The sequence below is a fragment of the Nicrophorus vespilloides genome, unplaced genomic scaffold (assembly GCF_001412225.1).
Source record: "Nicrophorus vespilloides isolate i.1.1-1 unplaced genomic scaffold, Nicve_v1.0, whole genome shotgun sequence".
Classification (NCBI taxonomy): domain Eukaryota; kingdom Metazoa; phylum Arthropoda; class Insecta; order Coleoptera; family Silphidae; genus Nicrophorus; species Nicrophorus vespilloides.
This window is the reverse complement of record NW_017099158.1, coordinates 40,354-55,721: the sequence shown is the minus strand read 5'-3', so window position 1 is coordinate 55,721 and position 15,368 is coordinate 40,354. Positions and strand designations below refer to the sequence as shown.

The window sequence follows — 15,368 nt, the reverse complement described above, 5'->3', positions numbered from 1 at the left end:
ATTATTACAAAGAAAAAAAAACACATATGTAATAGGCGAGGGGCGACGGAGAAGTCTTTATTTTTTACTAAATGATTGCAATCCCTTTTTCCGTCTCTCCTGCTTATCCGTCATATTGTTTTATATAATCATCGAAATTAATTATTTTTTTTAAAAGTAATGTTATATAATCATAAGGAAAAAAAAAAACAAAAATAAAAAATAATAAGAACCTAAACAATATGTAGTTTCTAGTAATAGTTGTAGTAATTGTAGTAGAACGAAATCTAGTCAATTTGAAAATTACAATATGTATATACGAGAGCGCGCGCGCGACCGCCTCGAAGGGAAAACAAAAACAGTGTGTTCCTTGCTTGGTTCCTTACCGCATCGAAAAATTTCAACAAAATATTTGAAAGAAATGGGGAAAACAAATATGCGTTTTCTGTTTCTTTTCAGCGATTTATTTTTATTTTATTTACTTTTTTCACCTCTATATTTTTCCTTTCTTCAATCAATGGTGGTGTTTGTTAATTCTCCTTCTCGAATTCTCTATTCCTTTCTTTCGTTACAATATTTTGTTTTTTGTTGTTGTTGCTGCTGTTGTTATTGTTGTTGCTGTTTTTGTTTTTGAAGCGATGATTCAGTACTTCTCAGTGACGGGCTCTCATGTAAACGCTGGCGACGTCGTGAGAATCATAGCCTAATCTCCTCACGTGCTTGTAGATCTCGTTCGCGGTGGATGTCATCAGCAGGGGTTGCGTCAGCGTATCGGCAAGCTCGAGTGCCTGCCGCATGTCCTTCTGCATATGCTGCAGAGGTTGCTCCACGTTCCTAAAGTCCATAGACATAATCATATCGGCCTTGGCGCGCAGGAACGGCGAGCAGAGGCTCGTCAGCTCGAACACCTCGAGCACGTCCTTTGGCGAGATACCCGCCCGATCGGCGAGCGCGAATCCTTCGGCGAGTCCTGCCAGTGCCACCCCCTTGATCACCTGCAACGCCATGTTCATCTTGGATGCCAGACCCACGTTGCCCAGGTTGAACGCCGTCCGTCCCATCGCCGTGAAACAACTCTTGCAGTCCTTCAGCAGATCCTCGTCGCCGGCCACCAGGACGATCAGGTTTCCTTCATCCGCCTCCTTCTTGCTGCCAACGAGCTGCGCCTCCAGATACTTACCGCCGTACATCTTAATCAACTTGCTTATGTCCTTCGAGCTGTCGCTGTCCACGCTCGTCAGCTCGACGTACCCTTTGCCGTTCAAGTTCCCATCCTCGTACAGGATGCCGCAATTGCCTTGCATCATCTACAAGAAGTAAAAGAAAACATTGAAATCGAAATAAATACTCGGTCATCACTAAATATATGTATATATATTAACAGTGGATTGCCCTCAATATTATTTAATATCCATCCAAATTAAAAAGTAAAGTAAAAGAGACAACACTTTCACGAAACGAGCGAGAAATTTCACCTGCGACCTTGACTACACCTCGCATTGCATTATTTGAAACCTCTTGCTTGATTTTTCTTTCCTTCCATTTTGTTTCTTTTATTTTGCTCTATATTCAAAACGCATTCAATATTATGAATCACCGATGTGCCAAAATAATACTCAAACAATATTTCGAATACGGTACATATAAAACGTTTGAAAAGAAAAGTAATTCGTTCAATGTAAATGTAAAAGTCCAAAGTTCGTAGATGTTTTGTTGACTAACTAGTTAACTAGTTAACTAGAGGTATAAAAAAATGAAATTTTTCGTAATTTCGAGAAGGATAGGTGGTGAAACAATGCAGAAAATTAGATTAGGTTGTATCGGAGAAAATATGTACTTTCATTTCAATCGATCCTATACCTCCTCCTGCCGCAATACGAGCAGCTCGAAATTGAACTTGGAACCGTCGGTCCAATCTTGGTCAAGTTTACATTATGATGCCGGACGTAAAAATCGAACGACGCGTTTTCTCTCTACATCTCGATTATTGTTCCATTTGCAAATTGAGCGGAGATAAACAGGCTCGAACCCAAGGTCGACCTTATCTGAACTCGCACATCGTTGATAAGCAAATCCGTTACATATTTTTAATTATCCACCAAAATGGATTAATCGTCCTTCTTCTTTCCTGCCCCACTCCTCCTACCGTAAGAAACTCACCTGTTTAACAGCAGTCGGGTCACTAACGCAGCAGAATATGATATCGGAATTGGCGACAATGTCGCTGGGGGTTGGGTAAATCTGGACCAGTCCGACATTAATCTCATCCGCCTTTTCCTTCAAGTCCTGAGCCTGGAAAGCCATAGAAGAAAAAAGAATAAACACTAGTTAATATCGAGAGTAATTTATACTGCAAGCAATAATTGAAGCGCCGTTACATAACAACAAACAACACCGCGTAGTATTTCTATACTGTTTCTTCTAGCACATATGAATACTGTTAGTTGAAATAAAAGTACAATTGATTACTAATACATAATTACTAATAAACGAAATTCAATTCACATTCATGATACGAAACGGCAATTTTCAACTATACATGTGTAGAAAGATAAATCTAAATTTTGAGACACTTTTAGAAAGTGTCTGTGCATTAATACGCAATACGAAAGTAGGATTTTGTAATTTATAATTCCAATAAAGATTAGTGTATTCTTCGAGATTAAGTACTCAAATTCTCTAAATTAAAAGAAAAGAAACAAGTAATGAGAAAGTATACAGTATAGTGAATAATATACCAAGCGTCGATAAAAATGGTGTTTTTGTTTGTCCAGAATTAATCGATATACAACTTTGTAAGAGAATCCGGTTTCTCAATTTACGTAATAATATGTAAGATGTTGTATCCAACGTCATTTAAAAAAAAACGGGATAACATGATAATGATATATTTAAATTGTCAGTCTTGGTTAGACCCAAAATATTATTGTTTTTTAAGCATTGTACATAATCCATCTATGGTATAATAAAGATTTCATTCGAATTAGAAATATCAAATATACTACAATTTCATGGTAAAGTACTTCATCATCAATATTTAACTAATTATAAAACGTAGATGGTGTTTTACTTTGGTAAATTCGTTCGTAAATGTAGTTTTCCAATTGCTGATGCTTCAAATTATGGACATAATCCAATTACGGCAGGAAACGAGGTCGAAAGTTGCAAAAGAAAATTGAGAGAGAGAGAGAGAAAATGACTGTAAGATGCCAAATGTGTTTGGTCAAGTGCACAGGATAATTCTAATTTGCGCCATTGAATTCGTAAGATTAGCGATCATTGCCGCTAACTAGGCGACCAAACAACAGTTACGCAAGAGGCGCGCGTCACAAACACCTTTCCCAATTCCTTCCTTCTTTCCACATGATTATTATCATCATCATCATTACCAACTGCTAAAGCTTCGATGCGATCGATGGAAGCCCCACAATAGTGGCATATAATTGGCTAAATTTTCGTCAATTGACCCCTAAACATACGGGACAATCAATGGGCGATAAGTCGTCCACTGTTGGTTTGTTTGATTATTATTATCATCATCATTGCGTTCGTTCGTTCGTTGTGAGAGGTATATGAAACATGGCGAAACGGAAATCGGCCACGTAATAGTATTGACGAGGATGGGAATAGCGTGCTCGTGTGCGCGCATGGTGGCGTTTCCAATCTCCATTTTTTTTTTTCGTTTCTTTCCCCGTTCCGTTTCTTTTTCCTTTTAGCAACATTGCCATTCGTACGGGCGGAAGGCGAAGGGAGAGGAGGAACCCATTGGTATCGGACACGAACAGGGATAGTAGAGAGAAAGAGATAAATAGAATGCGATCCATGGCGGAACGGAGAGGTCGTCCGGCGTCGGCGCAAATAAGACCCAGGTTCTTGCTGCGCGCGTACTCCCCTCGGAAAAGCACCCAATGGACTCGTCCCAGTTGCTTCTGAACCGCACAGCTGAGTGCGTGAAATGTTGTAGGCTAGACACACTCTAGGCATTTTTTTTGTATATTGGTGCGTCGTTGGTTCGACAGTGAACATTGGATGTTGTAGCGAGTACACGGCAAAACGCATTCATTCCATCCACGTTTTATTTTCTTTCTTTCCTTTCTCGATCAATTTGATCAAACGCAAACGGGAAAATCACCGAATTTCAGCGAAATCTTACTAGACATATTGAGTTGAGAGTATATAGTATATAAAATATTGATACGATGTCGAGCATCGGTGGTGAGTAACATGCATACAATACAAAACGAGTAGATTTCTCTCTTCCTTCCATTCCTTCCTTGTGGGTTGATTAAATGGTTGCACTGTAGAGTGTATCATAATAATAAATGATGCGGAATGTGAGGTGCAAAGTCAAGAAAGCGTAGACGACGCGCGCGATCCTTGTTATTATTTGTTCATGCATTTGCTCATCGCATTCTTATCATACCAGGAACGGGTTCCAACAGAAATAACTCGTATCTACAGTGCGACAGAGTAGTGAATGAGCGAGTGTGAAAGAGAACGAAAGCGAGCACCTGTTTCCATCCTTTGCCCCCATCATCAAATCTATATTTCTTTTTGGTTTGTCTGTTTTTTTTTTTGTTGTTGGCATCGTTAATTAATTTGTAGGTAATTAGTGGCAGCTGTGCGCGCGTAGAGACAATGCCTCATAAAGAATGGACTACAATCGGCTAGTGAAGAGGGCCGCAGCAGCACCGATCCTGCTCTTACTGCTAATACTGTTGTTCGCGCCCGGAATCAACAGCAGTAACAATTATCGCCATGGAAGAAGCCACGAGGATGAGCACCAACCAGGGTGCTCGAGGAACAATACCACGTCCCTGCAGTGCTGGGACACCGTCTTCGAGAACGTCCTGGACATTCCCGAAGATGTCACCCACCTAATCTTAATAAACGCGACGGTGACGAAGCGTTTCAACGCTTCGAACCTCCATCAGTTGGAATGGAGGAACAGCCTGGTGAACACCTCGTTGATAGCGAATCCCCGTTCACTGGTCAACCTGGATATCAGCCACAACGACATTCGCACCCTCGTACCTTATCAGTTCATGAGCTACGTGAGCTTGCGAACCATGAACCTATCCAAGAACAACATCGATGATCTTCCACGCAACGTGTTCGTGAACGTGTCCATGGTGGACAGACTGTGTCTGGCTCACAACAGCCTCCACGCACTACCGTTCCAAGTTTTTGCGCCGATGGGTAACCTGCACATCTTGGATCTATCGCATAACTACATCGTCACGCTGCTCGATCACTTCTTCAAATTCAACAAGTACATCGAAATCCTCCTCTTGAACGACAATAGGATCGTTAAACTGACGTCGAACGCTCTCGCCGACTTGACGGATCTGCGTGAATTGAATCTGTCTAACAACTCGTTGGGCACAGTCTCGAAGGGCCTCTTCGACTCCCTGAACAAGTTGGAATACTTAAACCTGGCCAATAATCCGATCCTAAATATTGCGAGCGGAACCTTCAGAGGTCTGCACAATCTGCAGCGTCTCGATTTGAGCGACAATCGGCTTAAGTATCTAACTTACGGCATTTTTCACTTCAGTCAGAGGATCAAGACTTTAAGGCTAGACAACACCATGATCGAGATCTTAAGGAATACAGAACTATTGGGTCTACCCGAATTGGAGCATCTGAGCATCAGAAACAACAAGATGCTTACAGAGATCGAGACGTATGCTTTAGCTGATACGCCAAATATACGTAACTTGGATATAAGCGGCAATGCACTTACGTTCCTGCCATTAACTCTTGCCAATCTGACGCGTCTGAAGGCGTTAAACATCAGTGATAATCCGTGGGCCTGTGACTGCCGCATGTTTTGGTTCGGTCCATGGGCAGAGAGCAAGAGGGCCATGAATCTTACATTGTCAGATCTCAGCTGCGGTCCCTACGCTTATCCCAATGACATGATTCCGACTCTGCAACATTTGAATTGCACCGGCCCGAGGATAATGTACAAAACTCCGACGAGTCTGTACAGACTGAAGAGCAACGCGTTGCTGGAGTGCCGATACTCTGCAAATCCACCGCCTTCCATAACGTGGGTCACACCGACGCGCGAGGTCTACCATTGGAATCCGGATCCTTCTGTTGCGGACATCTTCCACAAGCATCCGCACGCTCACAATCAGCACCTCGAGCCCATGAGGAACATTCCGCCGCGCATTCAGATTTTGGATAACGGCACCCTCTTTATTATCAACGTAACACGCGCGGATTGTGGCAGGTACACCTGCTACGCTAGCAATCCGGTGGCCAACGAAACATCGGACGTGCTCTTGCACATCGACCCTACCGATTGGAACCACATCAAGATCCTCAGTATCTTCGTGGGGTTGCAGTGCGCTGCCACCTTCCTGGCACTCACACTGCTCATACAGTTCTTGCGTTACATCCTCAACAAGTGAGTGTTTTGCCATCTGCAATGCGGCGTGCGTATTCTACGACTTGCTTTTTATTATGTGTGCTCTCATTTCAGATTGGGAATACTAAACAGTTGCTGCAGTTTCTGCAGGCGCGAACGGATCCCGCCGCGTGCCCGCCAGATTTACGATCTCCTCGACAATATTGAACAGTACAAGTCGCAGCAGCTGGAGAAGCTACGCGAAAACTACACGCAGCAGGTACATATATTATTCCCCACACTAACTCTCTTTTCTATTTTGTTTGCTTTGAATTATCTTGTTTAGGTTCATCGGATCAAAGACAATTGTACCCAGCAAGTGGAATGGATTCAAAACAGCTACCAAGCGCAGGCTAAGCACCTGAAGGACTTCCGGGACGCAGGCACGCAGCATCTGACGACTTTGCGATGCCAATACCACGATCAGGTAATGATGAATGTTTAATCATTTGATTTGTGCGTTTTATATCTTTTCTTCTTCTTCAATTTTTGTATTATTTAGGTTCGCAAGGTGCGCGATTATTCAACGGGTCAACTAAATTGGGTGCGCGAGAACTACATCTTCCAGAGAAATAAGATCCGAAAGTTCAGCGCGCACAAAGTACTGCAGCTGAGGGAAACTTACAAATACCAGCAGCAGAATTTGAACCGCGTGTTGGAGAACTTGCCCAGCTTGTACTTCGAGAACTGCCGTGCTGGTACTTGCGGCCAGGCCGATTCCATCGTATTCGATCCCAACGACATGGACAGCATCGACATGTACATCAAGACGAAGATCGAGCGGCTGACCATCATCGATGATCCCACCGAGGGCATTCTGCAGAGCAAGCTGTCGCTGTACTATACACCTACGGAGAGATCCTTGGGATCGAAAATAGTGGACGACGAGTTGGCTGGAGTGCACATCAACTATATCGAGAACAAGCCGATGGTGCCGGCTCTCAAGTACGAGCCTTTGATGTTCGCAGCGGTGCACAAGGACATCGCGAAAAAGATGAAGATGACTGTCAGCTCGAGCGACATCCACAAGGTGCAAGATGATTCTGAACCACAGCAGAGCACCAGCATGCCAGATCTGAGCAGTAACAAGGCGTCACCATCACATATCACCACCACCAACAGCAACGACGAAGACGATTGCCCCGAGACGTCCTTGTAACGAAAGTGAGTAGAGTTCGCCATCGCAAACAAACAACAACAGAGTATATTATAAATGATGAATAAACAAACCGAAATCCCATTAGTGCCAATAGATAGACAAACACGAAACTAAGAGAGAAACGGAAATGGAATATTAAGAAGTATTGTTGTACCTTTAAGAAATTAAATAAATAAATTTTCACGTAATACTTTGAAACGGATTAGTGCTGAACCTTACTAACTACTAAATATAAATATCTGCATAGAAAAAAAGAGGACGTGGTTAATTTTTAGTCGGCACTTTTAACTATGAATTGTTATTAAAACGCAGACGAAGAGAAAAAAAATTGCACACATCTAATATACACATTCACATACACACACACATACACAAGACTGAGAAATGTATCAAATTTGATGATGACGACGAGATATGTAATAACGCAATGACCCTAAGAGAATTTTATATATTAATTATTTTGATTACGTTATTATAAAATTAACTGCGCTATTTTCTTTATGGAATTTGAATGTTCTATTTTCGAGATAAAATCAATTTAAAAACTAACAACAAACAAAAATAACAACATTGAAGGAATGAAAATTACACGGGAAGCGGCCGAGTTTTTGTTTGGAACCTCTTCTTCGCAAATCATGTTAAAACACAGACAGGGTAGACAGCGTGCAGAATTAAACGAGAACGAAACAAAAATGAATCTCGTGTAATTTTGCTTTATGATGTTAGTGACAAAAAAAAATGTATATGCTAGATAATAAGTAAATTAATTAATTAATACGTAGTGAGATAATAATAATGTGTTTAGCCAGTAAATTGGCGAAAATATATAAATGTATGTATAGAGAAAGAGTAATCTTATTTTTTTAGATGCGGAATTCGGTGTTGAGATTCCTAAGTCCGAATGGTATATATCTACATACATACAATAATGAATAGTTATAGGCGTACGCTCTGTGGTTCTTTGTTTCAGTTAGGGATATTAAAGTAAATACAACTCTTAAGATAATAAAATTGATTATGATACTTCTCCGATTTCTTCCAATTGTATAACTTTTCGCGCTCCCTCTAATAGTGTTGTTGTATATTAATAATATATACCTATTGTGTAACTTTTTGAAGCAAAATAAGCGTATGCATATAATATGTTATGGAAAGAGAGTACTATATATACATGATACTTTAAGCGGGTACCAATCAGATGGTGATGATAATGATATACAACTATTTTTCTTATGAAGCGTGTTTCTTGTTAACGTTGTATGTATATTGTGATTACTACTTCTGTTTTAGATGTATAAAATAATTAGCATGTATTTGTTACTCATTAATAAAAACAATTAAAAAAAAAACAACAACAAAACCCGACTTTTTGTTCCTATTGCTATAATCGATATTTACCATGAATACGCTTGTAAATAATGAATGGATGAAGTAGAGATGTCGCTTACCTTTTTGTCCGTCCTGTTCCATATGTTGACTTTGTGCCCAGAATAGATTAGGTTCTTGACTATACCCGAACCCATAATTCCCAGACCGAGGAAGCCGAATGTCTTCGTAGAAGCTTCGATTTTCTTCTTCTTCATGTTATCGGATATATTGGTTAGGTCAACCATTGGCGATTCCTGTGGGGAAAAAGTCACATTAGGCGCGTAATCAGAAGGTTCAAAAAAATACGCTCGTCAAGATTTACTGCAGAGTGTATACCTAGGATCCTGTGTTTCGAATAATTCATAAAACCCGGATAAATTTCAGATTTTACGTTTTATTCGAACCTAAATTCGACTAGTTTCCATCGAAATTTTAATCATTTTGCTTATTTCAATGAAACACTAGATTAACAAAAGTTGTACAACATTTGCCAGCAGATTACTGTTGAAATCTTTTTCATTGAAACTTATGAATATTTACAGTTTTTCCTAGAGAAAGAAATGAACATGCTATTAAATTAAAATAATGTTTTTTTATATTATATATATACAGTGGAACCTCGTTTAACGAGAATAATCCGTTCCCCATATAAAGTAATGTAAAATACAATAATGCGTTCCATGTCGGAACAAAAAGTAAAACTTTGTCTCGTTGTTTAATGATATTTCTATTCATAACTATGGTTATTTTTATTCTTTCGCGTTTTAATATAAAAATACAAATATGTGAACAAAAGTTTTGAAAATGATGTAGCAGGCGCACAATCTGAGACTTCTCCTTTCCTCACTCACTCGTTATGCGAAACGTCGCTCGTTAAGCGAGTCATTTTTACAATTTATTTTGCTCGTTAAGCGAAGTTATTATAGTTAATGTTGAATGAATTTATGATTTTTATTTGTCACATTTTCCGTCCGCAAAGAAAACTTGTAGTTTTTATGAATGAAAACAAAAAGATACTTTTTGAAGTAATCTGATCAACCCTGGTCACTTCGCACATACATCTAAATATGCGGTGGAAAGTGTATTACGTAAGAAACGCGCAAATCGAGATCGTAAATAGAAGATTTAACCACCAAATTCAAGCAAAGAAATTTACATTGATTCATGGGAACCGCACACAATTTAAATGCACCGTATGTAAGCAGCAAGCATGATTACAATTATGCAATCTTTCTAGAATTATGGTAAAACTTCCTTTTCATTTTCTTATTAAAAATATAAATAAACAAAGACATTTATAAAAAAAATATAAATAAATAGGATGCAAGTCAACTTTCCAATTTTAAGTGAGTATAAAAACCTACAATATACTGGTGCAGTGTTTTTGATTTTCACCGATGAGCCATGAAAATATGTAATTAATTTGTTTTCCAAGAAAGTTCGAAGCACTATAAAAGTTTACACAGGAAAATTAAATTACCATCATGATTTAAGTGTGCCGCGGAAATTTAAGTTTCCGTGCCGTGAGATCAAAGATTTATTGGATTAAATATCGGTTTTAACTTTAAATGAAAAGCGTAATCAACACGACACTTTACTGGTACTGAATTAATTAGTAAATGAACAATTTCCATAAAATGACGATTCAAATTTATGTTTATAAAATTTCTCAAATATAAAGAAATTATAACAGGAATTTGCATCCAAGACTCGCTGTGGGATATTTTCAGAACCCCAACTTTTAGTAATATTTTGACTTTACAGAAAGCGCTAATTACATATTAACAAGTATACAAAAGGTAAAACAAATCACCTAAGCATAATCTTTTACGCGGTCCCATAATGAATGTAAATTTAGTTCTTTACAGTTTAAAGGATATTTAGCACTCTTTTTTTGCGAATTCAATTTTGCTATCACCTTAAATGCAGAATTTAATTTATATGAGGGGACATAAATATTTGTTTGTCCTTCAACAACACTTCAAAAAGTTGTTCGTTTTCGAAAAATCAAGAATATTCAACTATATGATATCACATTTAATGTAATGGATGGAAATAATTAAATTTTGTAGTAAAAGCTAAATGATATTTGATCAAGAAATTTGTAACAAAAATGATGCAACAGGTGGCAATAAATTCTTGACATAGGTTATTGCAAACTAATGATAATGAACTGATCTTTAAATTACTCGTAGATGTATATGAAAAATTGATGGTGACATTTTACAGTGATCAAATGTTTATATAATAAGAGAATATAAATAAAAAAGTAAACTTACAACTGCATCAGTCACTGACGGTCTATTTAGAATTTCGTGATAATTTTTGATCCGATTGCTACTGGTGGTGTACGAAGGCGTCGCTCCGTTCTCCTCCGGCGTCGTAGCGCGTTTCTTCTTCGGCGTCATATTTTTACTGGCAGAAGATGGTCTCTTTACGCCCTGCGACTGCAAATAAAATACATAAACAGGCATCAGCAATCGTTCAAAGTGCACAAATGATCATCGAATACCGACCTTCTTGGGTTTTGGTTTTGGCGTGATCTTCTCCTCCTCGTCCTCGACCATGAGCTTGTCGAACTCACCGTCCATATCCTCCTCAGTGTCCGGATCATATTTCGGATTCTCCTGCAAAGCAAAGGACGCATCCAACAATTAAGCACCGTTCGTACTTTTCTTCATTTCATACGACTTACCTCCTTCATGACCATGTATCTTTCGATGTCGCTCACGGCTTCTTTGAAGGCAGTACTCTTGCTAGAGTTGATGAGCTTCTCCTTGTATTGTTCGTACGGCTTGATATTGGCGTCGTCGATCCAAGCGCTATTGAAGGGTGACAAGCAGAAGGGGGATATAAGAATTGTGTCGGGATTAAGTTAATGCAACGCGCATGAAATTTCGACCGCTACTCACTAATTGTTGGTTCCGTAGAAGTAGACGCACTGGATGTTCATCTTCTTCGCCGGTTTCTTGATGTAACTCTGAGGCTTGGCAATCTGCAAGAACACAGAAAGGGAACGCAATTAGCACATGCTAGTTGTTTACAATGGAGGAAGGAAGAAGTGCGAGGAGCGAGAGAATCATTTTGAATGGAACGTTTACGAATGAATGAAACATAGTATTCATACAATAAACAGAATTATATAAGAAATTTTATACAAACCCTAAGTTAAAGATAATTAAACTAGATGACTTGTGACAAAATCACTACAAGAATATTTATCAAGCAGATTACCTGAAACTGCCAGTATTTACCGATCATTAGATTCAATAGAATATATTATTATAGGGGAAAGTCCCTCGAAACATATAACCTGAAAGTTTTTTATGTGTCTACTTTCGCTGCAATATTACCCCTCATTCTGCGGGTGCTTATCGGAAAAAGTTGTTTGCATTTATAAGTACTTGGACCCTACCAAATTGAAGACAATGCATTTTGGCGGGAAAAGGTAGATCATCCAATGTTCAACATGCATCAAAGTACTTTCACTTTTCAAAATAATGATTTTCTGTGCATATAGTATACTAATAAAATGTCAATCAAATGTTGATGTTTCAGCGAATAAATTGTCATTCTAGTCATTATTTATATATAAAAAACCAATAATTTTAATAAATTATTAAAACTTTATAAATAGAGTTTTGGATCCAGCTAGTTTTACATAATAATACATTATTTCAACTTTTGACATGTCTTCAAAAAATTTTATTTTGCAAATTGAAATTTTCGTATTTTTGAAATTTTATGAAATATATTTTCATATAAGATGTTTAATAATAAAAAAAAAATATATAAAATTTGTAATAAAACTGATAAAGTAAACACTAGTTTCGTACTTAAATTTTACATTAAAATGATTTTAGAAGAAAAACATGTTTTAAACAATTAACAAGATTAAATAATGACATTTCAATTTTATAACAGAACAAACTAAAGTCAGCTTAAATTGATTACTAATTAATAAAAATATTTCAAATATTTTGTTAGATAATTAATCTTTAAATATTATCTTTCATACAAAACACGATTTTTTCATTAATTGCATATAAATTTTATAACTAAGGATTTACTAGAACTTTTGAAAATGTGATAGTTATCTTCAAAGCATCTAAAATTTTGCTTTAAGAAAAATACAAAAATCAGTTAAAAGTGATGTTAAGACAATAACTTTACAAAGTTGAACTTTGAAAAGTGTCATTTGTCAAAAATAAAATTAAATAACTTTTTCATTTGTTTAACTATAAGGAAATTACTTGATATGTATTCATCGATAAACGTCATATAAAGTTAAGTGATATTTTTTGATAAACGTGATATTAAGGTAACTTACTTGAATGATTGAAACATTTAATTTAATGGGCAACATTTGTAGACAGTTTGAAAATCCAAATGTCAATAGTTGAAACATGGAGCTTCATTTTTGAGAAAAGTTTATTCAATCTAGAAAATTGTTTTAGTATGAATTCACTAAAAATGATGTTGTTGCTGTATTCTAATTATGTTGCACATATGTCAAATTCAGTTTTAAATCCTTTTCTCTGCACTTTACAAATAATTTTTTATATGGAATATATTCATGAAACTTAGAAAATGTCAGTTTTGACAATTGAAAGCATCGCTTTTCTTCTTTACTAATATTTTGTTATGAGTCTACTACTAAAGCTAAAATTGTACGGTCTTAGATAGAAACGTAAGAATTTAAATCAGAAGTGTTACGTGTGTAAAATGATCATTTGACGTTTACTCTTAAACATTTGTTTTTGACGTTTCCCTGTATGTTGTATTATATAGCAAGTTGATAAATATGTTTCACTGAATGCTAAAGTTTGTAAAGCTGAAAACCAGCAAAGTTTGCGTTATTTAAGAGAACGACTAATGCCAAAAAATGTAAATCCTGTACGAAGTTTCTTTTGTTTTCGTTCGATTTTTTTTTGGAGGGAAAAAGACTTGGAGTCTCGTGATTTACTTGGCGCGTTTTATATACCAACAAACTAAAACAAAAAAAAAACGAAACAAACAAACTTAAGTGGAAAAGGAGGAAGCGTTTAGGTATTGTATGTTGTGTGCGTTTGGAAATGGGGGGTACAATGCCGTCGTTTACACTGCAAGTTGCGCAATACGAAGGCCGTGCTTTGGTAGCGACATCGGGTCGCAGGGCCCGGGGGGGGCAAGGTTCCCCCGAGCGACGCCAAAAAGTTAGGTTATGATCACGTCTCGGCCCCAGTAGTCGCAGCGACGCCCAATCGTGCCACAATCGCAACGAGAAAACACACAAGAGTCCACCATTCCTCCTACTATGAACGTTCGAAGATTTTGATGCGTGGCGCAAATGGCAAACTTTCCTCGACATCTTCATCAAAATGAATGAATGAATGAATGACGAGAGGGATGATGAATTCAGCGCGCGGGTTTAGGAATTCGTATTTCGTATTATAAAACGCGAACAGAGCTGCGTGCGTTTGCGCAGATTACAGTGTAAACGGTTGGTGGAAACGAATGTGGCGGCTGCTTTCAATACTCACTCGGCCTGGCCACGGACAAAATCCCTTCATCTTGGCCCTGAAATTAGACGCGTTTCGGTGATTAGACTTTTCGCCCTTCCCGCACTTTCAAATCCAGTACTCACCACACCAGATCTCCAAGTTTGAATTCCTCCGACATAGCAGCACCTCACTATACGACACTAGACTCACGAATGGCCAAAATAATGTTTATAGCGCGCTTGTATACAAATCGGTGGTGGGGGCAATAACACCTCTCGCTCGCACTCACAGCCAAACACGCATACCAACTTAAAACTTGACCCACGAACATATGCTCTTCGCAAACATCTTAGAAATCTTATTACATCTCACTTATTCAACAAAATAAGATTAAACCAATCCAAAAATCATAAAAAATAAACTCATAAGCATCTTCTGTACCATAAAAATGAAATTATCCACAATCAAAAGCACACGCACTCAACATGCTGCAACCAATCCTACACATCAGCAATCAAATCCAAAATAAATTTATAAACACCATTTAAACCTTACAAGATCTTAGCGACATTCAGTTAATACATTTTTAATAATAATATGTATCGAAATAATCACAAACAAACCAATACAAAAATTAAAACGTTTTTCTAAAATAATAAAAAGTAATTGACCGTAAGTCTTAAATAATTTAACAACAGTTTTAAAAATATTTTAAGTGTTAATTCTAAAGAAAACATTAAAATAATTCCTAAATTTGATTAATTAATGAAATAAAAATGAGTTTTCTGTTTTCATGAAATATAAAAATGATCATTGTTGTATGCAACCAATCTATCAAAATTTTAAAATTTAAATTTTACCTATAATTATATACAAATTTACAACTGTTTTAATTAAAAATAATTATACATAAAAGTATATTTGTATATAATTAACATTATAAGCTTGAAATTATGTCTAT

General features: G+C 37.4%; 2 protein-coding genes across 3 annotated transcripts; one reads left to right on the top strand and one right to left on the bottom strand.

Annotated features, from left to right (window-relative positions):
• Nucleotides 1–488: 488 nt before the first annotated feature.
• On the bottom strand, nucleotides 489–14,621 carry LOC108564121 (putative oxidoreductase GLYR1 homolog). Its single transcript, XM_017923058.1, has 9 exons — nucleotides 14,551–14,621; nucleotides 14,447–14,483; nucleotides 11,837–11,919; nucleotides 11,620–11,746; nucleotides 11,441–11,551; nucleotides 11,204–11,371; nucleotides 9,005–9,178; nucleotides 2,140–2,271; nucleotides 489–1,286 (listed from the first exon to the last, which is right to left on the bottom strand). The coding sequence occupies exons 1-9, from the start codon at nucleotides 14,583–14,585 to the stop codon at nucleotides 633–635; spliced, it is 1,521 nt and encodes a 506-aa protein (XP_017778547.1). The 5' UTR covers nucleotides 14,586–14,621; the 3' UTR covers nucleotides 489–632.
• Nucleotides 3,883–7,746, top strand: LOC108564117 (immunoglobulin domain and leucine-rich repeat-containing protein 2-like). Of its 2 annotated transcripts, none has more exons than XM_017923049.1 (5): nucleotides 3,883–4,194; nucleotides 4,593–6,397; nucleotides 6,473–6,617; nucleotides 6,684–6,824; nucleotides 6,900–7,746. In XM_017923049.1, the coding sequence occupies exons 2-5, from the start codon at nucleotides 4,632–4,634 to the stop codon at nucleotides 7,554–7,556; spliced, it is 2,709 nt and encodes a 902-aa protein (XP_017778538.1). In that variant the 5' UTR covers nucleotides 3,883–4,194; nucleotides 4,593–4,631; the 3' UTR covers nucleotides 7,557–7,746. The 2 variants fall into 2 exon arrangements, with proteins under 2 accessions (XP_017778538.1, XP_017778537.1); XM_017923048.1 differs by having other exon boundaries at nucleotides 4,585–6,397.
• Nucleotides 14,622–15,368: the final 747 nt, after the last annotated feature.